Source organism: Halichoerus grypus, chromosome 2 (assembly GCF_964656455.1).
Source record: "Halichoerus grypus chromosome 2, mHalGry1.hap1.1, whole genome shotgun sequence".
Lineage (NCBI taxonomy): Eukaryota > Metazoa > Chordata > Mammalia > Carnivora > Phocidae > Halichoerus > Halichoerus grypus.
The window spans coordinates 159,147,573-159,174,688 of NC_135713.1; the positions used below are offsets into that span (position 1 = coordinate 159,147,573).

At 45.4% G+C, this 27,116-nt stretch overlaps 1 protein-coding gene across 20 annotated transcripts in view; it reads right to left on the reverse strand.

Moving 5' to 3' along the window:
- The window catches only part of PIGL (phosphatidylinositol glycan anchor biosynthesis class L), a 100,177-nt gene that overhangs the window by 39,584 nt on the left and 33,477 nt on the right, over positions 1–27,116 (reverse strand). For 8 of the 20 annotated variants that reach the window (XR_013446025.1, XR_013446029.1, XR_013446027.1 and 5 more), the window contains exon 3: positions 6,979–7,208. Coding sequence is in view for 10 of the 20 variants with exons in the window: in XM_078067982.1 (XP_077924108.1) it covers positions 949–1,019; positions 6,979–7,208 (301 nt within the window). In the remaining 10 variants the exon portion in view is untranslated. Of the gene's footprint in view, positions 1–928; positions 1,020–6,978; positions 7,209–27,116 lie in introns of all 20 variants that reach the window. The other 12 variants (XM_078067981.1, XM_078067980.1, XM_078067979.1 and 9 more) reach the window with 2 other exon arrangements.

The following is a 27,116-nucleotide window of genomic DNA, read 5'->3' on the forward strand; positions in this document are numbered from 1 at the left end:
CCAGCAGTGCATGTGAATATATCCTTGTGTTTTCTGGAGTGAGAAATTGAGGCTTAAAATCCTAGCTTCACCCCTTGCTGACCTCGGGCAAGCTTCTCAGCTTCTGGAAACCTGAGTTTCCTCAATGTCAAATGAAAATTATAGTAACATCTGCCTCTTAAAGTTGAAATGGTCCCCTAAATATGAAAATGCTTGGTAAAAGGTGAAGTTCTGTATAAATAGGAGTATAGTTCGGGCTCCTGGGGCCCTGAGTTTTTAGATGGCAGGACAGAGGTTGGGGTTGGGGATGGTTAAAGAGGACAGTTTGGAAAAAAACCCCTGCCTCCACCTGAGCCTGACAGTTTGGTTACACAGTCTCACAAAAGGTGTGTTTGGTCCTTTGTGGGTTTATTTTTAAATTTTATCTATCTGTGTATCTATCTATCTATCTATCTATCTATCTATCTATCTATCTATCTATCATCTATGTATCTATCTATCAGAGAGAGAGAGAGAGTGCACACAAGCAGGGGAAGCAGCAGAGGGAGGGGGAGAAGCAGGCTCCCCATTGAGCAAGGAGCCCAATGCGGGACGCAAACCCAGGACCCTGGGATCATGACCTGAGCCAAAGGCGGATGCTTAACCAGTTGAACCACCCAGGTGTCCCTTTTTTATTTTTATTTTTAAAAAGATTTTATTTATTTATTTGAGAGTGAGTGAGTGACAGAGAGCATGAGTTGGGTGGAGGGGCAGAAGGAGAGGGAGAAGCAGGCTCCCTGCCTAGTAGGGACTCTGGGATCATGACCTGAGCCGAAGGCAGACGCTTAACTGACTGAGCCACCCAGGCGCCCCCCTCTGTAGGTTTAAAAGAGAGTCTAGGGGAGGGCAGCCACAGGTAAAGGTGTGACCGGGATCCCCAGCTTTGCATTCAGGGAGGGTGTCCGCTTACCAGGTTGATGCCGTTCGCGTCTACGTGCTGGAGAAGGATGCTAGCTGCATGCTCTGGGTCCCACTGCACATCTGGGTCATCTGGGAAGTCCCTGGAAGGAAGAAACACCTTTTCTAATCAGGTGTGAACTTCTCCCTAAGCTCTGGTAGGTGTGTGTCAGACCCGTGATAGGAATTTTATGGGGTGGGGGGCACCCTTAAGGATCCAGATTTCAGTTAAAGAGGTAAGACTTAGAAACGTGACACAACTAGAAACCAGTGCACACCTCCACACAACACACTTTTGGAGCTTTGTGCTCGCTGCTGAGGGGAGGAGACAGACACCGAAGAGACAAGGCTTTGATCTGAAGCTGGGGAGACGTATGGGTTACGAACAAATGTGGACACACCGCAGGATGATATGTATCTTTACAAGAATAATAGCAACAGCGATTTAATAAAAAGTACAAAGCTGTGTTGCTTCATTTAACCTCATGAACATCTGGTGAAGGAGCCTCTACAGACGACGTTAGGTAGCCTGCTTGCAAGGTTGTTGGAGGTGGATTTGAACCCGGGCTTTCTGACTGCAGAGTCAAGATGTTCTAGCCCTAGGGAGCCAGCCACATCCTCCCTCCAACGGGGCTGCAGCACAGTGGGGCTGGTCTCAGGAGCAGAGATCTGCACCTTATCTGTGTCTCCACTGGGCCACGCCTTAGACCTATCTAGACCTCTTACGTCTCTTTTTTGTGCATTGATCTATGGCAGCACCTAATATGGGGCCAAAGCCTCAATTTGACCTCAATTTGAGGATATTATTGATAGTCTTTTTATTTGTTTATTTATTTATTGAATTTTTAAAATGTAATCTCTGACCCCCAAAGTGGGGCTCAAACCCATGACCCCGAGATCAAGAGTTGCACGCTCCACTGACTGAGCCAGCCAGGCGCCCCATTCATAGTCTTAAAAATAGATACCCACCTCTCTCTCTCTCTTTTTAAAAGATTTTATTTATTTATTTGACAGAGAATGAGAGAGAGAGAGAGCACGAGCAGGGTGAGGGGCAGAGGGAGAAGCAGGCTCCCGCTGAGCAGGGGGCCCGATGCAGGGCTTGATCCCAGGACCTTGGGATCATGACCTGAACCAAAGGCAGATGCTTAACCAACTGAGCCACCCAGGCGTCCCTACAATTATAGTTTTTTACAGGGAAAGGATACAGATTAAATCAGCCAAAGGAAGAGATGCATAGGGCAGAGTCTGAGAGGGTTCTGAATGTGAACGGTCTATCGTCCTCTCCCTGGGGAGTCAGGACGTGTTATTCTGCCAGCAGTGATGTGTGACAACATGCAGGGAGTACTGCAAACTGGGGAAACTCGCTGCAGCTTCGGTGTGCAGAGTTTTTATTGGGGCTCCACTGCTTAGGCATGATTGATTGACTGTCCATGTGGTTGACCTCAGCCTCCAGGTGGGCTGACCCTGTATGGCCCAAAGCCCTGGCCCGAAAACCCCAAAGATACTGCTCTTAGGTTTGACACAGATTACTTCGCAGAAGCCAAAGGCAAAAGCCAGATCTCTCTTTGGGCAAAGCCAAATTCTTTACTATCAACCTTCCTTACATTTAGGAATCGTACTGAACTTTTCTATCAACTGTGGCCTGGAACACCCCTCTTAGCATCTGATTAGATACAGCATTTCTCTTATTTTCTATTGCTTTGTGTGTCTCCCTGACCTAATGTCAAAATATGAGAAGAGACCTGTGTCTCGCTCTTCTATTTCTCATGTGGAACTGGGTACAATCCAAATCAAAGAACAATTTATTTAAGTAAACAATAAGTAAATGAGCTTCCTCACATTCCTCACAGTAAAAATGGCTTTCTCACAATCATAATAAGGCAAGGAACTGGTTGACAGAAGTAGCCTCTGTTTGGCTGAGCCAAAGGCGGCTATACCAGCCTTGGGGGTTGGAACACACGAGTGAGAGGTTTGGAAGATAGCAACTTTATAAAACAGATTAGGCACCAAAAAATGTATGAATTGCGTATAGGAGCAAGGCATCCCGGTAGGATCACCTCCCCTCCAGACAGGGACATATAAAATTGGACCCTGGGAACCTTCAAACAGATGGAAAAATGACTCTTTCAGACCAACTATCCGAGTTGTTCTTTGCCCAAAATTCAACCCTCATCAACTCAAGTCTCGAGTCCAAGTAATAACATTCGCAGTTCCTTTCTTCTCTGATAGATGAACAATTCCCTTGGATAAACACGCTGGCAGAATGTAAACAGAAGTAAGTCAGCCGTTAGACCCTTCCTTGAAGAGACAGTTGGTGAACGACCTTTGTCCCATTTTTCTTTGTCCCGTCCGTTAATATTGTGGGATTAAGAGTCTCAGGCTCTACGGACTGAGCCAGCCAGGTGCCCCTATACATACCTTTTTGTATGCATCTCTCAATATTCCCTTCGGATAAAATTATAGAAATGTAATTTCTGAGTCAAAGGTGAAGTGAACATGAATAGATTTCTCTCTCTTAAGAACCTGCTATGAAGAGTACGTGGCAAGTGTGTTAACTCACAAGAAGTCCAGTGTTAAGGGAGTGTTTTGTTTTGTTTTGAAGTAATCTTTACAGCCAACATGGCGCTTGAACTCATGACCCTGAAATCAAGAGTCTCGTGCTCCACTGACTGAGTCAGCCAGGAGCCCCAGGGGAGGGTTTTTAAAAAGGAGAGGGAGAGATCTGTGCATTTTATAGGCAGAAAGGAAAGACTCATAACTATAACTCATAGCAAGAACTCCATTCTTCCTAAAAATCTCAGGTGCTTTTATACCTACTTTCTTATCCCTGTGAACCCCCTAAAAGTTGGGTTCATTTACTTCCTTTTACAGTTGGAAAGAGTGGGTCAGGAGAGAACCATCGAGTTCCACATGTAGATATATAGGTGCTCAGGGGACTGGCTGACCGGGAATGTCACAGAATACATCTATCATCAAGACTTTCACCTTGAAAATCCGGTTATGTAATTCAAGGCCAATATGAAAACAGAAGTCAAGTCTCAAACAAGAGTCAATCTTTACGCCGGGGATCGCTCTCCCTAACTGTCGCAAATGTGAACCTGTGACAGATTGCTTGGCAAAACACAGGTATCCTATTTTTTTTTTCCCCCCCAAAGATTCTACTTACTTATTTGTCAGAGAGAGAGCTAGAGAGCAGCCAGCAGAGGGAGAAGCAGGCTCCTGCCCGATGCAGGACTCATGACCTGAGCGGAAAGCAGATATTTAACTGATGGAGCCACCCAGGCGCCCAAAACACAGCTGTTCTAAATAGCAGCTCCTTTGCTGCTTCTTCCTTCCCCCAAATCCAGACCTGTCCAGCTCCACCAGGAATGGTAATAAAGTTATGGTGCTTAGAACTCCCAGGAACTTCCTTTAATTATTAGCAAAATCCTTTGGGGTTTCTCCTGAGAACTTAATGAGTCTGGAAATCTCTCAGAGGCTGGCGCGCTTGGGGAAGTTTGCTGAGACGTGAAGCTGAGTAACTCTGGCAGAAACAGAGGGATATGGTGAACTGACACCAAGTTTCTGGCCAGGGTTCGCCCAAGGACAGCCGAGATGACAACTCTGAGGAACGGATGAGGAGGAAAACCAGGATTGCCCTTCGTTGGGGTGCCTCTCTCCCCCTTCGGGAGAACTGCAGTCTGTCGAGCCCTCTCAGCTCAGAAGTGGTAAAGCTGAGGAACCGAACTGGCCCGCAAGTCGCATCTTGTCCCTAGACTTTCTAATTTAGGGACCACTCTTTCCATCTACATCTCACACCAGTCAGGTGGTGCTTCCCCACTAAGAAGCCAGCAATGGGGATCTGGGAATAAAGATGGAACTTTCAGGGTTGTTCATAGAGAAGTCTGAGGACTGCATAAAACATGAAAAAGGTCTGATTGTTGGAAGAAAACAGGCACTTTGAAAGCCAGACATGTAAGCTGCCAACATATATTCTTCTGATTTTTCAGAAAGAATCCAAGAGGGGCGCCTGGGTGGCTCAGTCGTTAAGCTTTTGCCTTCGGCTCAGGTCATGATCTCAGAGTCCTGGGATGGAGACCCGTTGGGCTCCCTGCTCGTTGGGAAGCCTGCTTCTCCCTCTCCCACTCCCCCTGCTTGTGTTCCCTCTCTTGCTGTCTCTCTCTCGCTCTCTGTCAAATAAATAAATAAAATCTTTAAGAAAACCAAAAAAAAGAAAGAATCCAAGAAATGTGAAATGAAAGCAGGACGTCTGGGTGCAGGACAGCAGTTCCTGTACCGGGACGCTGTTCTATCCTGTTCAACCCTGTTGGCAAGAGTTTCAGTTGCTGCATCTCAATGAGAAGGCAGTTTGGCCATACGTGATTACCTATGCCCTTTGACCTTATCTTTCTAGATATTCTTCCAAGGAAATAATTGAAGAAGCCTAAAAGATCACTTTCACTGCAATTATGAGGGAAAGAGTCTGCAGTTCTATGGTTCTGCCACCAGGGAGCAGTTTCTCCAACTTCCTGAAGTGTGGCTCATGAAAAATGCTAAAGATAACACAGAGTTTTGGGGCAGGTTCAAAGCAAAAGCAGAGAAAGCGTAGATACACCCAAGGTAAGGAATGTTAATGCGAAACAGGAAAAAAAAAAAAAAAACCCTCAAGTTATTAAACTTTAATTTTGCTTCTGACTTCTCAGCCTGAAAGAATGAGACTCCTATGAAAGAGGAAAAGAAATGTATTTAGAGGAACTGAGTTTTGAAAATACAACGTATCGGTGAGGAACTCTATATAAAGGGCTCTGAAAGTGTTCGGGTCTCCGGATATCCAGCCTAGGTCCCCAGGAAGCAGAGCCTAGGACGAAGGCCTAAGCAGGGACTTGACTGGGGATTGTGTGATCCCCGGGAGTAGGAGTGAGTGACAGACAGAGGGAGGCAGCGACAGTGGGACAGCCAACACAAGGATGGCCTTACGTATGGACCTTGGCTGTGGGTTCCCGCAGGGCTGTCTGAAAAGTTGTATGAAAAGCATCTTAGCACTGTCCGTCCAGGAGGAAAAAGGCAGAAGTATTTATCTCCATAGGTGCTAACTCTCCAGTACTTTAGGGCTGAGCCTAGTGGGGGTGAGGTTTGGACTGCTGTGGGATGACAAGGGATTTGCAGGGGGAAGGCGAGGGCAGGGGCAGGGCAGGGGCAGGGCAGGAGGGCAGGAAGCCGGCCTGGGTAGCTTGCTCAGGGCACGGCCATCTGTCAAGGGTTGCTGGAGCACATGAAGCAGCGCATGGAGATGAGGAGCCTCTGGGGGGCTCAGAAGGCCCCGGAGGAGAATGAGATCTGTGTTTGGGACGCTATCACACGCAACAGAGAAAGCCAGCTTTTGCCAATCTTTCGGCCTCACGACCCCTTCCTTGGAGTGTGTTTAGCAAACACGGCGTTATGACCGCTGGAAAATGCCACAAACTTAGCCCTGCCCTAGACCTCAGTGTTCAGTAAACAAGCCGGGCCTCTCAGCCTGTGCGGGTTCAGAAAAATAATGTTTGTTTTCCTCCTGGCCGAACAGCCTCAAACTCTGACCTTTCCTACACATTCTAATGACTCACCCTGGCTGGCACTCCTTACAGCCGTGTCAAGAGAGTCATGGAAAGGCTCTGAGAATCTGTGGGCTGTCATTCCTGCAGTCAGAAGGCTCCGGGAAGGAGAGCCTCAGCCTCCCCTCCTGGCTCCAGGCTGGGAAAACCCGACGGCCCAGGTCTTCCCTCCCCCCAAGACCAGCCTTGCTACCCAGAGTCCCTGCTGCTGGAACTCCGCCAGGGTTGGGTAATAGCTTATCTCTCTGAAAACCGAGCCCCACTTTTGCACACTGCACTCTGAACTTGAACACAGATGGAGGTGCTTCACACACCCTTATTTGGTCTTGCGGCTGGTATGGGGCCGGGAGCTGGAAGGATCAGCCCGCCCCTTCCCCCCCGCCACCTCCGGCACATTTCTAAACTCAATTACTTCCTTTGTCATGCAAAGTGAGCAAAGGTCATTCAAGTTCAGTGGCTCGCGCTGAGGCCCAGGAAGAGCCTGGAAGATTACCTGGGGCCCGTGCTGTCCCAGGAGGCCTCGGGCTGCAAATATCGCCCCCAATGGGCCGTTCTGGGAGGTCTCCTGTCCTGAGGCCAAGCTGGAGGGGGGCTGCTGGAGGCAAGAAGAGGCCGCGGGAGTGCAAAGGAATTGCAACTATGCTGAAGGGAGGTTGGAGGGGTGACATTCTAAAAGCTGGGCCAGGCAGCTTCTGGGGTGTCTCAGGATCACCAATGACTAGCCTAAGATAAACAGAGAGGAAAACAAACACAGGGGGGAAATGAGACCAAGGAGACAGGAAAAGTCTGAGAAAAAGAGACTGAAAAAAGGGGTAAACAACAACAAAAAAATCAGTCCATTTTTATTAAGTGTGCACTGACAAGGGCCCCCATCCTCAAGCAGTTGGAGCCCTGACAAAGACCAAATGTCCCCAAAGACCTTAGTCCACAAAAGGCTTAAAGCCCCAAACCAACCCATCACATGCAGTTTTCCTTTCTCAGAGGACACAAAAGGGATTCCCAGATCATGACTGTTAGGTATTGTACTGAAAGTGGTTACACTGCCCCTGGGCGCACATGCCCCTCATATTACCGCCACAAATAAAGTAAGCAAATCTTGTAAAGCTCTTGTGAGAAATGTCTGTCGAGAAATTGCCCATTTGTTGTCTAATGTGGCTACGGAAAGCCAGAGAAGAACCTGCTCACTGAACTCACTTCAGAGGGGTCACAGAGTTCGGCTTGCCCCTTCCAGCCCCCAAAGAAGTGGTTTAAGAGGCAGATAACCAGTATCCAAACCCCTCCTTTCCTCTTCCCCAACCCCTGCCAAAGAAGAGAGTGGTGGTGGGAATTGGGTTTGTAAGTATTCTTGGATATATGAAGGCAGAGGACTCTCCTAAGCAGAAGGCTGTGTGGTATTATTTTGAATAGAGAAGAAAGAGGAAGTAGGAAAGAGGAAATTTCTGCCTCATTGCTGTTTTTAAAAGAATCAAAATTAGGGCGCCTGGGTGGCTCAGTTGGTTAAGCGACTGCCTTCGGCTCAGGTCATGATCCTGGAGTCCCGGGATCGAGTCCCCCATCGGGCTCCCTGCTCGGCAGGGAGTCTGCTTCTCCCTCTGACCCTCCCCCCTCTCATGTGCTCGCTCTCTCTCATTCTCTCTCCCTCAAATAAATAAAAATCTTTAAAAAAAAAAAAAAAAGAATCAAAATTAGAGTCACCTCAGAGAAAGGGTTCATCTGTGATTTTGGCCAGCTTCTCGAACACTGTCATAGGCCAGGAAACAAGACAAGACAGAAAGCCAGAGGGCAGGGCCTTGGATTCCTCTGGGCCACCCAGGCCCTTGCTTGTAATAAGGACCCACTGGAATCCCAAAGAGGGCAACTGGGGAGCCCTGGGAAAGCTTTGAAGGCAGAAATGGTACATTATCATTTAGGTTCCACTGAGCCTTCAGGCACGGTACATAAAGGATGACAGAAGGGAGGCAAGTGGGCAGATCAGATAAGCATTCAAATAATGAAATCCAAGATGTAAAAAGCGCTATAAGAAAAGTCAAACAGTATCCCTGAAACAAATAATACATTACATGTTAATTAAAAAAAAAAAAGCAAACAAATTGCTGTGGGGGCTCAGAGAGGGAAAATAAAAGGTTCTATGGTAAGGATCAAAAATAGTTTCATGAAGGGGCATCTGGGTGGCTCAGTCGTTGAGTGGCTGATTCTTGGTTTCAGCTCAGGTCACGATCTCAGGGTCCTGGGATGGAGCCAAATCCCAGACAGAGAAAAAACGTGTGAGCTGAGGTGTGCAGGATAAATGCAGGGCTCGGATTTGAGGATAGGAAGTTCCGTTTAGCAGGGGGAATCCTAGGGTCCCTGTCACCTTACGGACGACTGGCGTATAGGGAGAAGTCACGGAGAAGTTTCAGTAGCAAGTGGCCAGATCTGGTATGCGTTAGGAAATTCACCAGGAAACACTGAGGAATAACTTGGGGGAGCGTAGGATGGCTAGATGACTACAATCTCAGTCCAGTCCAAAGGAAGTGGTCATGGGAATGAAAAAGAGCAAAGAGCCAACGGCTTTTACCGAGTAAGACTTTGCCAGATTTAGCAGCTAATTAGATGGTACGAACAAAGAAGAAAGTCACATCAAAGATGACTCCGGTTTCAAACCATGAGGTACTCCAGTTTTAGAAACACTGCATTACAGTCAAATGCTGTCATTTCATTTAGCGATCACCTGGTGTAACCATCCAAAGTGCCCGAATGGGCTTTGAGATTGGTGGTACTCGGTTATAAAACTCATCCAAGGGATGCTTACTTGTTTGGCTTGTTTTAAGATCATCAAAATTCAAAGAGCACATTAAAAAAGAAAATTCTCATAAAGAAGTTGTGACCAGGGAGAAACTATCCTGGGATTTGCAAGAGCCGTTGCTTAAAAAACTCTTGGGTAGGGACGGGGTGGGAAGGACAGGGTGTGTAAGATGAAGACAGTTCAGTAAAAGAGAAGTTGGGAGAGAGATTTAGTGAGGGAGCAGAGCAGCTAACTGGACCAGAGCTGCCAAGAACTCGAACAAGATGAGTCTGAAGAAAAGGCCATTGGATTTTACCCCTTGAGAAATCATTAGTGGGTTTCTGAAAGCAGCGCTAGTGAAGTGTGTGTGTGGGGCAGACGCTAAACTACAAAGGCAGAGGACAGAGGGCGGTGGGAAAGTAGGACCAGAAACTTCTTTCATGAAGTCTGAGAGCGATAAGACAGTGAGTGAGAGAAAGGAAGCCTAGGGGAAAGGCAGTCTGGAGAAGGGTGTTTTACGATCTTGAGGATGTTTGAAGATGGAGGCAAAGAAATCACCAGGGCTGGTAGAGGGGCAAAATGACAGAGAAAGGACAAAAGGAGGTATGAGTAAGAGAACGGGGCAGTTTATGGCTGCAGAAGAGGGATCGATCAAACAGGGAGCAAAAGTTATTGGTTTTAACTGGGTTAGGCAGTTCTCACCTCAGTTTTGAGGAGCATACTCTGCTACAGCCCGTAGTGAGTTAAATGGCTGACCAAGAGCAACTGAACCATGGAGGGTCTCTGAAGTAAGGACTCCACAGCCGTGACTGACCTGCGGGGCGTCCTGAGGCCCACCTGACAGCCTAGGAGGTGACCTATGACATAAGGCTTGAAGCTTTGTCAGTGGATTCTGATGGCACTGATGTGGATTCTTACTCTAATTCAACAGTACTAATAATAATCGTTATCTTCATAATGGTTCTCTAAGAGCTTCAGTATCATCAGTGATTTATAATTTTTACAAAATCTCATCGTTCAATTGTTTAAGATAGAGTAATAAGGGCGCCTGGGTGGCTCAGTTTGTTGGGCGACTGCCTTCGGCTCAGGTCATGATCCTGGAGTCCCTGGATCGAGTCCCGCATCGGGCTCCCTGCTCGGCGGGGAGCCTGCTTCTCCCTCTGACCCTCCCCCATCTCATGTGCTCTCTCTCTCTCATTCTCTCTGTCTCAAATAAATAAATAAAATCTTTAAAAAAAAAAAAAAAGATAGAGTAATAATATCTCTTCTAAGAATGGCTAAGTCTTGAGTGAAAGATCTTGCTCCTCACACATAGTTTCCAAGGTAGGCATTATGTACTATTCAACGTTGGTGGGCCCATAATGGGGCTGAGTCCCAGGACCAGCGTGGGCAACTTGCTCAGCTTCCTGCTAAGGGTAAACATCAGGATATCTGCAGAAGCTGCAATTTGCATTGACCCTTTCAACAACTAAATGAGCACTCTGGATTCCCTAAGATTGCTCTTAGTAAGAGTGGTAGTTTGAGGAAGAATACCTTCCTCCCAAATGGTATTACTGATCCATTAACCAGAGAATGGAAGAATTAGGGACTTGAGTAGCCGTGTGAACAGTCCTGTTAGCCTTAGAAAGAGTCAGTCTAGGGGCACCTGGGTGGTGCAGTCAGTTAAGTGTCTGATCTTGGTTTTGGCTTGTGATCCCAGGGTCGTAAGATCGAACCCTGAGTTGGGCTCCACGCTCAGTGCAGTCTGCTTGAGATTCTCTCTCCCTCTCCTGCTCGTGCTCTCTCTCTATAAAATAAATAAATCTTTAAAAAAAAGTCAGTCTAGGGGCGCCTGGGTGGCTCAGATGGTTAAGCGTCTGCCTTCAGCTCAGGTCATGATCCCAGGGTCCTGGGATCGAGCCCCGCATCGGGCTCCCAGCTCAGCGGGGAGCCTGCTTCTCCCTCTCCCTCTGCCTCTCTCCCTGCTCATGCTCTCTCTCTCTCTCTGTATCTCTGTGTCTCAAATGAATAAATAAAATCTTTAAAAAAAAAAAAAAAAAAAGTCAGTCTAGGGCCTTTTTTGAAACTAACACTGACTCAGTATGTTTGGGAGGTAAAATGGTTCTGTTTTCAAGCTGTCTAGGTAAGGGTATTTAGGCTACATAGAAATAGATATTTTCCATAATAGTTTCAACTGTCTGGTGAAACAAAACCCAGGCCAATTATCTTCTCTAATTCAGCATTCTACTCTGCCAACTCCTTCCTAAACTTGGGCTTTTCTAGAGTTGTAAAGAATAACAATATGGATTCTATCTCTTTCCTGCACTCTCTGAGAGCCTGGTGACTGGGGGCTCAGAGGAATCCAAGCCAAGGGACCCTTTGCAGTTCCCCTCACACCCAGAACAAGGGAGGCTTTTCAGGGGACTGTGGGCAGGCAAGGCTGAGGGGAATTGGAGGTATGTGACATTTCCCAGGAAGACCCTATTGGCTGTTGGTCAGATGGCTTCTCAAGGGCAAATTCTCCTAGAAAAGAAGTGGTGTCCAGATCAGGGCAGTCCACCACTACAGTACAGTCTTGGCCCACTGGTCGACCCCATCTTATCGGTGCTCTGTGGACACCTGTTCCTTCCTCCTTCTGATCATTATCAGCATTTCTGAGAATGAGTGTCTGAAGGTTTTCATGGCTCTAGTTCACCTGTGGTTTGCTCACTTCTTTTTTTTTTTTTAAAGATTTTATTTATTTATTTGACAGAGAGAGAATGAGAGAGAGAGCACATGAGAGGGGGGAGGGTCAGAGGGAGAAGCAGACTCCCTGCCGAGCAGGGAGCCCGATGCGGGACTCGATCCAGGGACTCCAGGATCATGACCTGAGCCGAAGGCAGTCGCTTAACCAACTGAGCCACCCAGGCGCCCCTGGTTTGCTCACTTCTTATCACACAGAAGATGTAACAATGGGCATCACCATTGGTGTACCTGAACACCAGCTGTTTCTTCTGAAATTGACCTAGGCTTTATCTCCCTCTTGCCATTGAAAATTCTGTTATGGATCCCCTTTTTCCTCTCCCTTCTCCTTTGGCCAATCTTATAAAAATTCGCCAATATCAGCATCCAAATCCTTCGAAAGTTAGTATTTCTTAGCTGCTGGGCAAAGAACGAAACATTAAATATTGCAGTAGGAAATATACACAGCTACTAGGCTGAGGATTTATAAGGAAAGCATGCAAGAAAGAATCCAAATCACTTCAAGATTATTCCCATTTGGGTTGATTCTATTTGCTGTAGTAACTTGGAAGTATATATAAGGACACACTTGCTATGCTGGCCTGGAGATAGTCTTATTATGAATGTTCTATTTGGCTTTGTAGATAGCAATATACACATTCTCAGGGATGGATGGCATTCATTTATTAATAACCGCTGGTACCCAGTCTCTGAAATATAAAAGCAGTTGATATGCTTTCAGAGCAATTAAAAAATAATCAGAATTTTCTTGGGCAAGGTGGAATGCTCCTAGAATTAGCATCTATGACATGTCAAAATTTAGCTTGCAAAGTGAGTTCAAAATAACCATGGTTCTGCAGCAATGTTTTCCAGTTGAGATCTACAAATCCCTGGGAGTCTGTGGCTAAATTCTCAGGGGTCCATGAGTTCTTACAAAAATATATTTTTGCTTAGATAACAATCTAAACAATTTTTGTGCTTATTTCATTGACAACAAAGCAGATGTGTTCATGTGACTTTAGCACATGTGTTTACACGTGTGAGAATTCTCAAAGCTTTTTTTTCTTTTAAAGAGGACTCAAGGGGCACCTGGGTGGTTCAGTTGATTAGGCATCCGACTCTTGGTTTCAGCTTGAGTTGTGATCTTGGGGTCATGGGATTGAGCCCCGTGTCCAGTCCCGCACTTGGCACAGTCTGCTTGGGTTTCTCTCTCCTTCTCCCTCTGCCCCTCCCCCTTGTGTGCTCTCTCTCTCTAAAATAAATAAATAAATAAATCTTAAAAAAAAAAAAAAAGAGGACCCAATACTGTACATAAGCTAAACATGAACAGAAAATTAGGAGGAAAAAAAAAAAAGACCCATACATCACTCAAAGGTTAACAAACTCTGCTCCAAAGTATTGGGGATTGAAAACCAGCCCATGTTCTCTAGGCGATCATGGTTAATCTATCTGTACCAACCCTCTCCCTCCCCAGCCTCAAAGGACCCTTGGTCCCTCTCACGTGCGGCATTAATATGGACTCAGGTGGGCACCATTTGGTAGGACCAATTCCAGGAGAAAGTAGGAACTAGAATTACCGACGTCAAGGCATATTTTGGACTTGGTTTCCAAGGTGAATCTTAAGCATCTGTGTGCACATCAAGCACCAGTCTTTCCCTCAATGATGTCCACATGCTGGGCTCTGCCTTGATTTGCCTGAATGTTTCTCTACTGAGAGCAGAGCCAGCCCTCTTGGTCAGGACCCCATGAGGGTCTGGTGAGAGCACATGTGAAAGCCTAGCGACTTGCCCCAGCCTCCTGTCCTAGATGCAGGCTGTGGTCTAGCTCCAAATAAGAAGGTTGACTCACAGGGCGCCTGGGTGGCTCAGACGGTTAAGCGTCTGCCTTCGGCTCAGGTCATGATCTCAGGGTCCTGGGATCAAGCCCCGCATCGGGCTCCCTGCTCCAGCAGGGAGTCTGCTTCTCCCTCTCTCTCTGCTGTTCCCCCTGCTTGTGCTCTCTCTCTCTGTCAAAAATAAATAAAATCTTTAAAAAAAAAAAAAAAGAAGTTCGACTCAGAATCACCCCAAGGCCACCTGCCTGACTTTGAGCATCCCTGTTAGCTAGAAACTCTTGCTGCAGTGTCTTACCCACTAGATTGGGTCTCCTTGGAAATAGACACTAGTCTGGTTCAAGCCTGCATTCACCCTATCCTCCGGCTACTATAATCTGATGACTGACCCATTGGCCTGTGCTATTGAAGTCTACACCTGTGGTAGACATATCTGTCTGACATAATCTGGAGGGGAGGAAGTTGGAATGGGGACTGAACTTAGGCAGACGAGGAATAAGTTAATAAAATGTATAGAAAATCCTCTATTGGGAAGTGTAGTAAAATAGAAATGTAACTGAAAATTTAAAGGTTAGGGGATCTATATGAATGTGTTAAAGGATGCTGAGCCTGAGACCACCCTAAGTGGGTCTCATTGGTCTCCTGGGCAAAAGATCTCTTTATTATATATGCATAAATCTAGTCCTTTGATGCCAGCAAGTCTAATCTTATGTCTTACAGAGAGGTCCTAAACACTGGCAGAACTGGCGTGTGAAATGTGTCAAAATTTAGCTTCTAAACATGCGTTTCAATGAACAGCTGTCCTGCAGCCAGGTTTTCCAGCTGAGGCCTGCAAGAGAACTCTCGCCCTCCTCATTTCTTGGCCCCACATCTGAACTGCTTGTTCCGACCCATTTCTTACACTATGTTCCAACCGCCTCACTTCTGGCCTCGCTCCTGATTTCCTATTTCTGGCCTTGTCCTTACTTTCAGACCTGACACCTGACACTGTTTTTCTGGCAAGAACACTGGTTCCCAACTCACCTAGGAGCCCTCATCATGGCTCTGACATCCCTGCCCCCATGAGTTTCCAACGGCTCCGTCTTGTGCCAGGACAAAGGGAAAATTCAGGCCTTCAAAAAATGTTCCTTTCCCCCCTCTTTAGGCAGAGTGACATTTTTGGGGTCCGGTCTAATGGGGATGGTAGGAAGATGAGTCATTTAGTGAAGGTGATTCATGTGCTCAGTCACCTAAGTCCACACATCTGGGAGCCTCTCTAGCCTCCCCTCTCCCTTATTCTTTGGCAGCCAATTGGTCTCCAAATTCTAGAAACACTACCTCTACCACAGCACTAAAAACCATCTCCTCCTCTCTGTCTCCTCTGCTGGTGCTTTATTTCTGACTCATGTTTCTCACCCAGTTATGCCAACTGGTCCCACTGCACTGAGTCTGGATTCCCCACCCCCAAGCCATCTCTGAAATGTTGTCAGAGAGTTTTCTAAAATGCAAATCAGGGGCCCCTGGCTGGTGTGGTTGGTGGAGCGGGTTGTGGGTTTGAGCCCCATGTTGGGTTGAGTGTAGGGATTACTTAAGAATAAAATCTTTAAAAAAAATTTTTTTAAGTGCAAATCAGGGGCACCTGGGTGGCTCAGTTGGTTAAGCATCTGCCTTCGGCTTAGGTCATGATCTTGAGGTCCTGGGATCGAGCCCCGTGTCAGGCTCCCTGCTCAGCAGGGAGTCTGCTTCTCCGTCTCCCTCTGCCCTTCCACACCGTTTGTGCTCTCTCTCTCTTTCTCTCTCAAACAAATAAATAAATAAAATCTTAAAAAAAAAATGAAGTGCAAATCAGATCAAGTCATTGCCCAGTTTAGTACTTTTTGAAGCTCCTTGTAGTTTTCATCGCTGAAATTCCTTAATCTTGACCAAATCCGAGATCTCTGCAGATGATGATGATGATCTGCATCTGCCCAGATGTCACTTCAGTTTGCATCCCACCCCCAGGCACGGTGTAAGCCAGCTACCTGGAAGACCATACTCTGTATGGAGTCCATGCGGCTGATACCCCCATCCCTTCAAGACTCGGATCATAGGTAACCAGTCTAGGCATCTTTCCTGACTCCTGCTTTGGAGTCCACAACCCTTGTGGGCTGCCCTCCTGTCATTAGTAAGTTTGTCCACCTTCTCCACTAGCCTGTAAACTGCCTGAGGGCAAGGACTTGACTGTTCATTTTCAATTCCTGAGTCCTAGTATTTGAGAGATACCGTATGATCAAAAAAGGATTCTTAAACGAATGAATTAAATAAACACATTTCAAAGATCAATCAAGAAACAAGCAAACCGAAACCCGGGTGCCTCTCATGAGCTCTCAAAACCTGTTCTGTCCTGACTTTCATGTGAACTCGGCTCCATGGGGCACCCGTGGTCTATAAATAACCTCACTGGAAAGTGCAGAATGTATATCAAACACTGAGAACGTAGGCTTCGGGAGAGTGCAGAAAATATGAAACCTCTGGCATTTAGGGACCAGGCAGATGAAACAGAGTGGCTGGGGATGACTGATACAAAGTGGCCAAGGAAGTAAAGAGGTAGGAGGACAGTTAGGAACCAGTGCTGTTAGAGAAGCCGGAAAGTTTCCAGACGTGGGGAGGGCGGTCAGCATTGACTGGAGCTGCGAGGAAGTCCAGTTATCTTAGGACTGAAAAGTATCCCAGTGGTTTCACAATTAGGCAATTACCAGGGACCCAGACCAAGAGCAGTTTCAATGACAGAGCGAGGGGGAGGAGGTTGGTGAACCATATTGTCCTGCACTGGGAAATGAGCAAGAGATGATGATGAGTATAGATAATACTGGATAATGAAGGAAGAGAGAGAAGTAGGGCAGCAGTAATGGGACAGGGGAGAGTTAAGCGGAGGTGTTTTGGTTTGTTTGAATGAGGAGAGAATCTTGACCCAAGACAATGAAATAAAAACAAGTAAGAGGCAAAAGAAAATTTCCCCTAAAGCGCACTATGGGTATAGTAACTCATGTGGCAGACAGAGGTCAGGATTACTGGTGAAATGTCAACCATGGGATGGTACAGAGCAGATGCCCACGTGGAGTCCTGGCAGCCAGATCTAGGAAACGGATCGTTGGCAACTGTCCTTTCCAAATTCTGGTAATTGATTTCGCAGGTGAGGCAATGGAGTAACCAGCAATTTGACATTCAGAACTTGTTTCAGGCGAAGGACTAGAGACAGGAGGAGACAAGCGGGCTCACAGGAGGGAAGCAGTGAAATCACAAATGGGATGAAATGGAATGGTGTTGGGTGGTCAATATCAGATGCCGGCTAAGACTTGAACTTCAGATAAACCATGAATGATCTTGCAATGTAATTATGTCCCATGTGGTATTTGGGACATGCCTACATTAAAACATTATAGTTTATCTACAATTCAAATTTCACTGGGCCTCCTGTACTATGTCTGCCACCCTGTTTAGGGCACACACCTTTTTGCGGGGCAATTATTCTGTTTACTGAATCACAAAATGTTGGTTGTGAAAAAAGATAATGTAATCCAACATCTGTATTTTATTAAGAGAAGAACAAGGATCAGAGCACGGATATGCCTGCCCACGGTCACCTTGCTAGTCAGGAAGTAGAGCGGGGGGGCCACATCATACGGTCCCTTGGGGCTGTCACAGAAAAGAAATTCCGAATTCTCTTTCTGAGACATCATGAAATTCTCTAAGGTATCTTATAATCCAATTTATTTTATTTTTTTTTTAAGATTTTATTTATTTATTTGACAGAGAGAGCAAGAGAGCACAAGCAGGGGGAGTGGGAGAGGGAGAAGCAGGCTCCCCGCCAAGCAGGGAGCCCGATGAGGGGCTCAATCCCAGGACCCTGGGATCATGACCTGAGCCGAAGGCAGACGCTTAACCATCTGAGCCACCCAGGTGCCCCATAATCCAATTAATTTTAATATACTTTATTTAAAAGAAGGAATATGACATCTATTCTATGACTTTAGGAGCTATTGAGGAAAAAGTTGCATTGTTACATTGAGCAATCATGTGTAACATATCCCAGTTAACAAAAAGGTTGAGAAATAATAGTTTACACTGGATGTGAGTCCAAGGGAGAGGTTATGTCTGTTTAAGTTTTCAAGGGTAGTAGCTAGCTTGGTTTAGGTAGGTGACTGATAATCATCCAATGCAAAAAATGCCACATAAATTCATCTCAGGTTCTAGCTAATCTAGCTAAATTTGAAACTAATTGTGGGATCACAGAGGATCAGTCCAAGAAACCACCTGCAAAATAAGAACATGGGCAGGATGATGACAACTAGTGTAGGAATTAAATATGCTGTATGGGGGCGGGGGCGGTGCCTGGGTGGCTCAGTCAGCTGAGCGTTCGACTCTTGATCTCAGCTCAGGTCTTGATCTCAGGGTCATGAGTCCAAGCCTGGAATTGGGCTCCATGCTGGGCGTGGAGACTACTTAAAAAAAAAAAAAAGAGGTGAAAAAAAATACACTGCATTGGGGAAGATGGAGACTGATGGCGGGGCTGGAGTCTGATTATAGTCTTTTTTCCCACATGCTTCTATTTCTTTATTTTTTTGTGTGTATTATTATTTTTTTTATTGAGGTATAATTGACACATACGATTATAATCTTAAGAGTACAGATTAGTGCTGAGGACAACTCTATTAGGACATGGATTCAGCTCTGTAATTTTGTAAAGGCTGATGAAATGCAGGATTACGAAGATAATCTTGGTTGAGTCCTTGAGAGATGCGGTGACTCATCCTTTGAAACAAATCCTTGTTTGACCCCAGTCTAACCAAGATAGCTCCGGGGCCTGGAAGAGCAAACTAAGAGCTTTGGCCCTACTCAGAACACCCTGTCCCCTGCACTCTGACCTGAAATCATTTCCCTAGATCCTATCTCCTGGCTCCTCCCCTCCTATCCCTTCCCGACTCCCTGGAGCACTGGGAGCTTGGATTCCTGCATGTTTCTGGCTCTGTGAGTGCCTCTGGCCCTGGCATCTGACAGTCTCTGCCCTGACTTCTGCTTCTAAGGAATGCCATTCCAGCCCCACCTGGAGGCTGAGGGATTAAAAATGCCCACGTTGTCACCTATGTTGTTCACGCTCCCGACAGTAGCTCCACCACGCACGCTTTTTCAAGAGGGCTTAATAGGAGTCGAGAGACACCTTTTGAATCTTCTTCAGCTCAGCCAGGACCAATGAAAGACGTGCCTCTATGCCTTACCTTATAGATACAAGCCTTTCCTCTGAAAAATAGTGATTTCCAAAGCGAAGGAAGACTGTGAAAATACAGGAACTGCATTCTCTGTTAGGCAGAGGGAAGCCGAGATGCGGTGAGGGTCCCTATCCAAGGAGCTGCACCCAAGGACTGAGAACGAACTGTTGGTTGCTTCTGTGTCTTGTAAGAAGTAACTGAGGTCAGAGCTAAGGCTCTATGATCTTGTGCACTGGGGAAGGGGATGGCATACTTTGGGCTACACACAGACGTGTCCCCCCCAGAAATGCCTACTGACTAGAGACTCCAGTAATTTCTTCCTTGCTCTCACTGTCCTTTCTGCTCTCGTATTCTTATCAGAAAGCTTACTCCTTTGCCAGCATGCTGAGCAAAAAAGACCAAATAATCCCACTCTCCAGACTACTCCCCCCGAGGTTGTTCACTCCAATTGAATTGGAGTTGCAATTCAGAGGGGGGCCCAGAGGTTCTCAAACAGTACTGTGCCTTAGGATCGACCACCTGGAGAGTTTGTAAAAAAAAATACAGATTCTTGATCTACCGCATGAGATCTAAGAGGATTATATTGGAGTCCAAATACGTGTGTTTTAACAAATGCCCAGGTAATTCTGCTGCACCTGGCCGGCAGATCCCTCCCGATATTTTACAAAATACCACTCTAGTTAGTCTGTTTGGGTGGAGAGTGGCCATAGGCGTAGGCTAAAGCGGAAAGGAGAGATCCGGTGGCCCTGTGCATACCTTGGGAAGGTGAATTAACCTCTCAGTTTCTTCATCTGTAAAATGGGAATAATAACTACCTCCCTCAGGGGCGCCTGGGTGGCTCAGTTGGTTAAGTGACTGCCTTTGGCTCAGGTCATGATCTCAGGGTCCTGGGATGGAGCCCCGCATCGGGCTCCCTGCTCGGCGGGAAGCCTGCTTCTCCCTCTCCCACTCCCCCTGCTTGTGTTCCCTCTCTCGCTGTCTCTCTCTCTGTCAAATAAATAAATAAAATCTTTAAAAAAAAAACAAAACTACCTCTCTCAGAGGATTGAGAATTAAACAGGTAAATAAATTTCAAGCATAGAATAGTGTTGGACACAGATTGGGAATATGCCAGCTATTATTATTCCAGCTGCTGATAAAGTTTCACTAAAAGGGAAAAAGGAAGTGGTGAGAGAGAGGAAATGCCTTACTCTCTGCCTGGGCTACCATTCCTCCAGCAATCACGCCATGCAGGGTCGGGCCTTCGATACTCTGGGGTTTTCTATCTGTGATGCTCTCCCGCTGCTTCTTCACCAGCCTGCCTTGTACTCACTCGCGACTTGGCTCAGGTTGTGGAGAAACAGCCATCATCTTCAGGAAGACTTGCCCCGAATCTCGGTGAGGCCAAGGGTCTCTGTTGAGCTCTTCCCGTACACTCCCCTTTATGCTCTCTCTCTCTGCTCTTACTGTGGCATGATGAAAATTTATGTCCTCATCTCCTCACTAGCCTGGGAACAGAAGGGCTGAGTCTGTCGTGCTCACCAGGCTCGCCCCTTCTCTCTGCACAGGCCCGGTGTCCCCCCAGGAACATGAGGGCTGAGTCTGTCGTGCTCACCAGGCTTGCCCTTGCTCTCTGCACAGGCCTGGTGTAGAGTAGCACCTGCCTCCACCGGGAGAGACTGGGACACTCTCTTCATCATGGCTGGTCTTACACAAGCCTTCTAGTGCCCCCAGTTGCACCCCCGGGGCTGGCTCTCAGTGAAGGTGCTGACTCTGAACTGTGGTCAAAGACTAATAGCCAAACTGGAAACCACAAATTCAGGTTCATTCCTAAGACCTAAGACCTAAGCCAAAGAATTCCAGTAATATGACAAGTTCCAAAAATAATTCAAAGATCTAAGAGATTCATGAACTTGGTTTCTACAACCCCCTTAAAAAAACACTTGCCAGGGATGGCTGGATGGCTCAGTCGGTTAAGTGTCTGCCATTGGCTCAGGTCATGATACCAGGTCTTGGGATCAAGTCCCGCATCCAGCTCCTGAACGGGGAGCCTGCTTCTCCCTCTGCCACTCCCCCTGCTTGTGCTCTCTCGCTCTCTCTCTCAAATAAATGAAACAAAACAAAACAAAAACCACTTACCAGTCTCCATATTAGGCCCTTCAGTTTCCCAATTTCGCCAACACAAGAGCCCTGGGAGGTGAGTACCACCACGATTTGTAGCTACAAAGCCATGATTTCTGTCAGTTGCCCATCAGCACATGGCAGGAGAAATGAAGTAATGGAAGATCTTGGGTCTCATCATGGAGATGAACAGGGTCATGGAGGACGGCCCTGAGAGCTTCTCTAGAAAGAGATGCTCAGCCAGACTCTAACAAAATCATCTGGGCTCTCTTCATCTTGGTGTATTTTCCAAATATGCCTAATCCCTTTTCTTTAGGATAAGAAGGGAATCCCATTCCCATTCCTCAGGGTGAGTAGCAAGGAGAAGCTGTTCAGGGTCGGGATGATTCCCAACAGGATAGTCAGAACTTTTACTCTTCCTGAAGTATAGGGTCTGTGATGTTCTTCATGGCCTGGGGCAAAATCTTGGGGGCCCAAGCCCAGAAAATCTTTACTTGCTGGGCTAATTAAGCCCAGCTGTTCCTAAGAATACTTTCCTTTTTTTTTTTTAAGTTTTTATTTAAGTAATCTCTACACCCAATGTGGGGCTCAAGCTCACGACCCCAAGATCAAGGGTTGCACGCTGCTCTGACCTAGCCAGCCAGGCACCCCAAGAATACTTTCTTTATTCTTGATCCTATTTAGCTTATAGGGACTAGACGACCACTGTGGGCAGTCTAGAAGTCATCTTGTTGACATCTGAGGGAGCTTCCAGCCCTAAGTCATCTGTCCCAATCACCTGGTGATCAGGATTTGCTCACTACACACTCTTTTGCATCACCCAGCCCATTTATGAATATGACCCAAGGAGCACCCCTAAGGTAACCCGTAGTTACCTTACCACACAGTAGTACTCCCTAAGTGTTACTCCTATGTTAGCACTGTTCTCTTTATTCCTGGGTGTTCTTCTCCAAATTCCCTCTGTTACCTCATAATGATACAGCGTCCCTTCCCCCCTCATGCAGGAAAAAAATAAAGAACACCACAACTGTGCAGTGGGTTGGCTAATTCCTCAGGAAGGCCTTTGTCTTCCTAAAAGGACCGTCTCAGAAGTACTATATCAAATGACCCAAAACAATATAAAACTACGTTTGTCTGTTTGTTCACATCGTCACATGAAAATAGTGAGACAGATTTTCATCAATTTTGGAAAGTATGTTTGGGATGACTGGTGTGACTTCAAATGGAGGTTAGGTGGCATACAGATGGAATTCCTTTTGAGAGCATTCCAGGAGAGACATCTCAGAGAGATGGGCAGTTAACTTTCAGAGAAGCTGATCTGTCTCACGTATTATATTAAGACACTATGGGCAGAAAAATGAAGAGTGGTTTTAAGTAGGAGTCTCAAATGAACATCCCAAGAAGCAGAAGCTCATACTGCAAGCACTAATATATAACTGGATAGCTTCTGACTCTACGTATTACTCCAGAGTGAGCAGCAGTAGGGATTTATTTATTTCACGATGGTTAATGATTCTTCTAGCAAGGCCAGGGAATATTTTTACTAGTTAAAGAAATTATGATACAGGAATAGTATGCAATATTAAAAAACAATGTTTGTGTTTGTATGTAAATATATATTCGTAGAGTATTGAAGGTGTGGAAATTTACACATCAAAGGTGAATCATAGTTTTCTCTGAGGAGAAAAGTGGACGGAGGGGGGGAAATGGAAGGGGACATTCATTTTTTCATCTGATATATTTTTGTACCGTTTGTTTGCATAATGAGCATGTGTTACTATTATTTTAATAATAGCTATATTGAGGGGCGGCTGGGTGGCTCAGTCAGTTAAGGGTCCTACTCTTGATTTCGGCTCAGGTCATGATCTCAGGGTGGTGAGATGGAGCCCCATGCTAGGCTCCAGTGTGGAGTCTGCTTGAGATTCTCTCTCTCTCTCTCTCCCTCTGCCCTTCCCCTCCCCCCAGCCCCACTCGCACTCGCTCTCTCTCTGTAAAAAAAATAATAAAATTTAAGAAAAATAAAAAAATTATAGCTTTATCAAAATATAAGTCATATACTATATAATTCACTCATTTAAAGTATTCATTTTTTAGTATATTTGAGTTGTGCAGCCATCACAGAAATAAACATTTTCATCAGCTCAAAAATAAACCCCATTATGAGTCTCCTTCCAGCCCCGCTAGTGACCACTGATCTACTTTCTGTCTCTGTGGATTTGCCAATTCTAGACATTTAAAATAAATGGAATCATACAATTATGTGGCTTTCTGTATCTGGCTTTTTTTCCTCACTAAGCATGTTTTTTAGGTTCATTCAGGCTGTAGCATGAATAAATACTCCATTCTTTTTTGTGGCTGAATAATATTCCATTGTATGGTGACACCACATTTTGTTTATTCATTCACCAGTGGATGGATATTGGGTTGTTTCTACCTTTGGGTTATTGTGAATCATGCTGCTATGAACATTCACGTATACTTTTTTTTTTCATGTATAAGTTGTTTTTTTTTTTAAGATTTTATTTATTTATTTGACAGAGAGAGATATAGCGAGAGAGGGAACACAAGCAGGGGGAGTGGGAGAGGGAGAAGCAGGCTTCCCGCGGAGCAGGGAGCCCGATGCAGGGCTCGATCCCAGGACCCTGGGATCATGACCTGAGCCGAAGGCAGACGCTCAACGACTGAGCCACCCAGGCACTCCTCATGTATAAGTTTTTGCTTGAATATCTGTTTTCAATTCTTCTAGGCATTTTTGTAGGAGTAGAATTGCTGAGTAATGGTAATTCTATGCTTTATTTTTTGAGGAACTGCCAAACTATTTTTGATAGTGGTTATGCCATTTCACATTCCCACCAGCCCTGTATAAGGGTTCCAATTTCTCTGCATCCTTGTCAACAACTGGTATTTCTCTTTTTATTTTATTTTAAAAAATTATGGTCAATCCAGTGGGTATGCAGTGGTATCCCACAGTGGTTTTGATCTCTATTCCTGTAATGACTAATGATGTTGAGCATCTTTTCCCATGCTTTTGGCCATTTGCATACCTTCAGAGAATTGTTTATTAAGTCTTTAGCCCACTGTAGTTTAATTAAATTTATTTATTTTTTAAAGTAGGTCCCATGCCCAACATGGGGCTTGAACTCACGACCCTGAGATTGAGAGTCACATGCTCTTCCAACTGAGACAGCCAGGAGGCCCCTCTTTTGCCCATTTTAAATTGGGCTATTCATTTATTGCTGTTGAGCTGTAGGAGTTCTTTATATATTATGTATTATATATGTTATAAATATATGTTATAATTATATAGTATTGACATAGGTCATACAGCTGTACCTATCTACGCATCTACAGGTGGGTATGAATTCCTCATCAGATATATGATTTACAAATATTTTCTCCCATTCTGTAAGCTGTTTTTTCACTCTGTTGATAGTGATTTATTTATCTATTTATTTATTTTTTGTAAGTAATTTCTACACCCAACATGGGGCTTGAACTCAAAAATCCCGAGATCAAGGGTCACATGCTCTTCTGAAAAGGCCAGCCAGGCACCCCTTGATAGTGTTCTCTAATGCACAAAAGGTTTTAATTTTGATGAGTTCAATTTGTCTATTTTTTCTTTTGCTGCTTGTGTTTTTGGTGTCATATCAAAGCAGCTTTGCCTAACCAAAGCTCATTAAGATTTATTCCTGTAAATATATATATATATTTAAAGATTTTATTTATTTATTTGACAGAGAGAGAGAACACAAGCAGGGGGAGTGGCAGGCAGGGGGAGAGGGAGAAGCAGACTCCCCGCTGAGCAAGTAGCCCAAGGCAGAGCTCAATCCCAGGACCCTGGGATCATGACCTGAGCTGAAGGTAGACGCTTAATCAACTGAGCCACGCAGGTGCCCCTCCTATATTTTAAGAGTTTTATAGTTTTAGCTCTTATGTCTTTTTTTTTTTAAGATTTATTTATTTATTTCAGAGAGAGAGAGCACGAGCGGGAGGGGCAGAGGGAGAAGGAGGGAGAATCTTAAGCAGACAACGTGCTGAGCATGGAGTCTGACACGGGGCTCGATCTCACGAACATAAGATCATGACCTGAGCCAAAACCAAGAATTGGTAGTTCAATTGACTGCACCACCCAGGTGTCCCAGCTCTTATATCTTTTTTTTTTTTTAAGATTTTATTTGTTTGTCAGAGAGAGAGACAGAGCACAAGCAGGGGGAGTGGCAGGCAGAGGGAGAAGCAGGCTTCCACTGAGCAGGGAGCCCAGATGCGGGGCTCGATCCCACCACCCTGGGATCATGACCTGAGCTGAAGGCAGACGCTTAACCCACTGAGCCACCCAGGCATCCCTCTTATGTCTTTTTGAGATAATTTTTGTGTAAGGTATGAGGAAGGAGTCCAACTTTGTTTTTTAGCATGTGGATATCCAGTTGTCCCAGCACCATTTGTTAAAAGGAGTATTCTTTCTCTGCTTAATTGTCTTGGCTCTATTGTTGAGAATCAATTGACTATATATGTGAAGGCAGCATATATTATTAAAAGAAAGAAAGAGGGGCGCCTGGGTGGCTCAATTGGTTAAGTGTCTGCCTTTGGCTCGGGTCATGATCCCGCAGTCTTGGGATCAAGCCCCACGTAGGGCTTCCTGCTCAGTGGGGAGTCTGCTTCTCCCTCTCCCTCTGCCCCTATTCCCTTACCCCCCTGCCCTAACTCATGTTCTCTCTCTCTCCCTGGAAGGAAGGAAGGAAGGAAGGAAGGAAGGAAGGAAGGAAGGAAGGAAGGAAGAAAGAAAGGAAGGAAGGAAGGAAGGAAGGAAGGAAGGAAGGAAGGAAGGAAGGAAGAAAGAAAGAAAGAAAGAAAGAAAGAAAGAAAGAAAGAAAAAGAGAATCCGAAAAGAGTAAAGTCCATAAATCCTTCAACTACAGAAATGGCCAGTTAAGCTGTATCTCAGCCTTAGTAGGTCTAACTAGCTATGACAGTTTTACAAAAATAGAAGACGTAGCACCACATCATCTTAGATTGCAACACATACAGGCAGCTGCAATTTTTCTTATCCCAAGGGTTCTCGAGAACATCCCACAAATGACTAAGAATTATTTCTTGGAACTTGGTGCTATGAGGAAATAATCTGAAAGACTGACCTAATAACCTTTCTTCTGGTCATTAACATTATTTGTCCATAAGACTTTCATTTTAGATAATTAATTGCCTCATATTTAAAATTTTTGGTTCCTAGTACCATTTTTGTAGAGGCTATAGACTGAGTACTTGTGTTCCCTCGTATGTTGAAACTGATTCCCCCAATGTGATGGTGTTTGGAGATGGGGCCTTTGGGAGGTGATTAGGTCATGAGGGTGGAGCCCCCATGAATGGGATTGGTGCCCTTATAAAAGAGACCCCAAAGAGCCCCTTTGCCCCTTCTGTCATGACAAGAGAGCATCTATGAGCCAGGAAGTGGGTCCTCACCAGACACCAAATCTGCTGGTGCCTTGATCTTGGACTCTGTAGCCTCCAGAACTATAAGAAATAATTTTCTGTTGTTTATAAAACACCCATTTTATGGTATTTTTATTATGTCAACCCAAATGGACTATGACAGTAGAGGTAAGGGTGAGCAGGCTAAAGTTATTTTGGTTAATCAAGGAAGGTCTACCTTTTTTTTTTTTTTTTTGCAAAGTTTATTGAGTGATAGTAAAGTTTATTGAGTGATAGTAAAGTTTATTGAGTGATAGTACAAAGCTCCCATAGAGGGAGGGGACCCAAGAGGGTTGCCCAAGGAAGGTCTACTTTTGAGTTTCTTCATATCCTTGTTCATCTTTCCAATGAGAGGCCTCTAGCTTGTCACAATGGACATATTCTGCTGGAGATATGTCATTAAATGTAAAAGTGCTTAGTAAAATTTTGGAAAGCACTTAAAAATATCCGGCATATTACTGAGTTATGCACATGAAACTCCATTTATAGAATATTGTTCTTCTATAATATCTAAACATATCTTGCTCTGCTCCTGGGGAAAATCT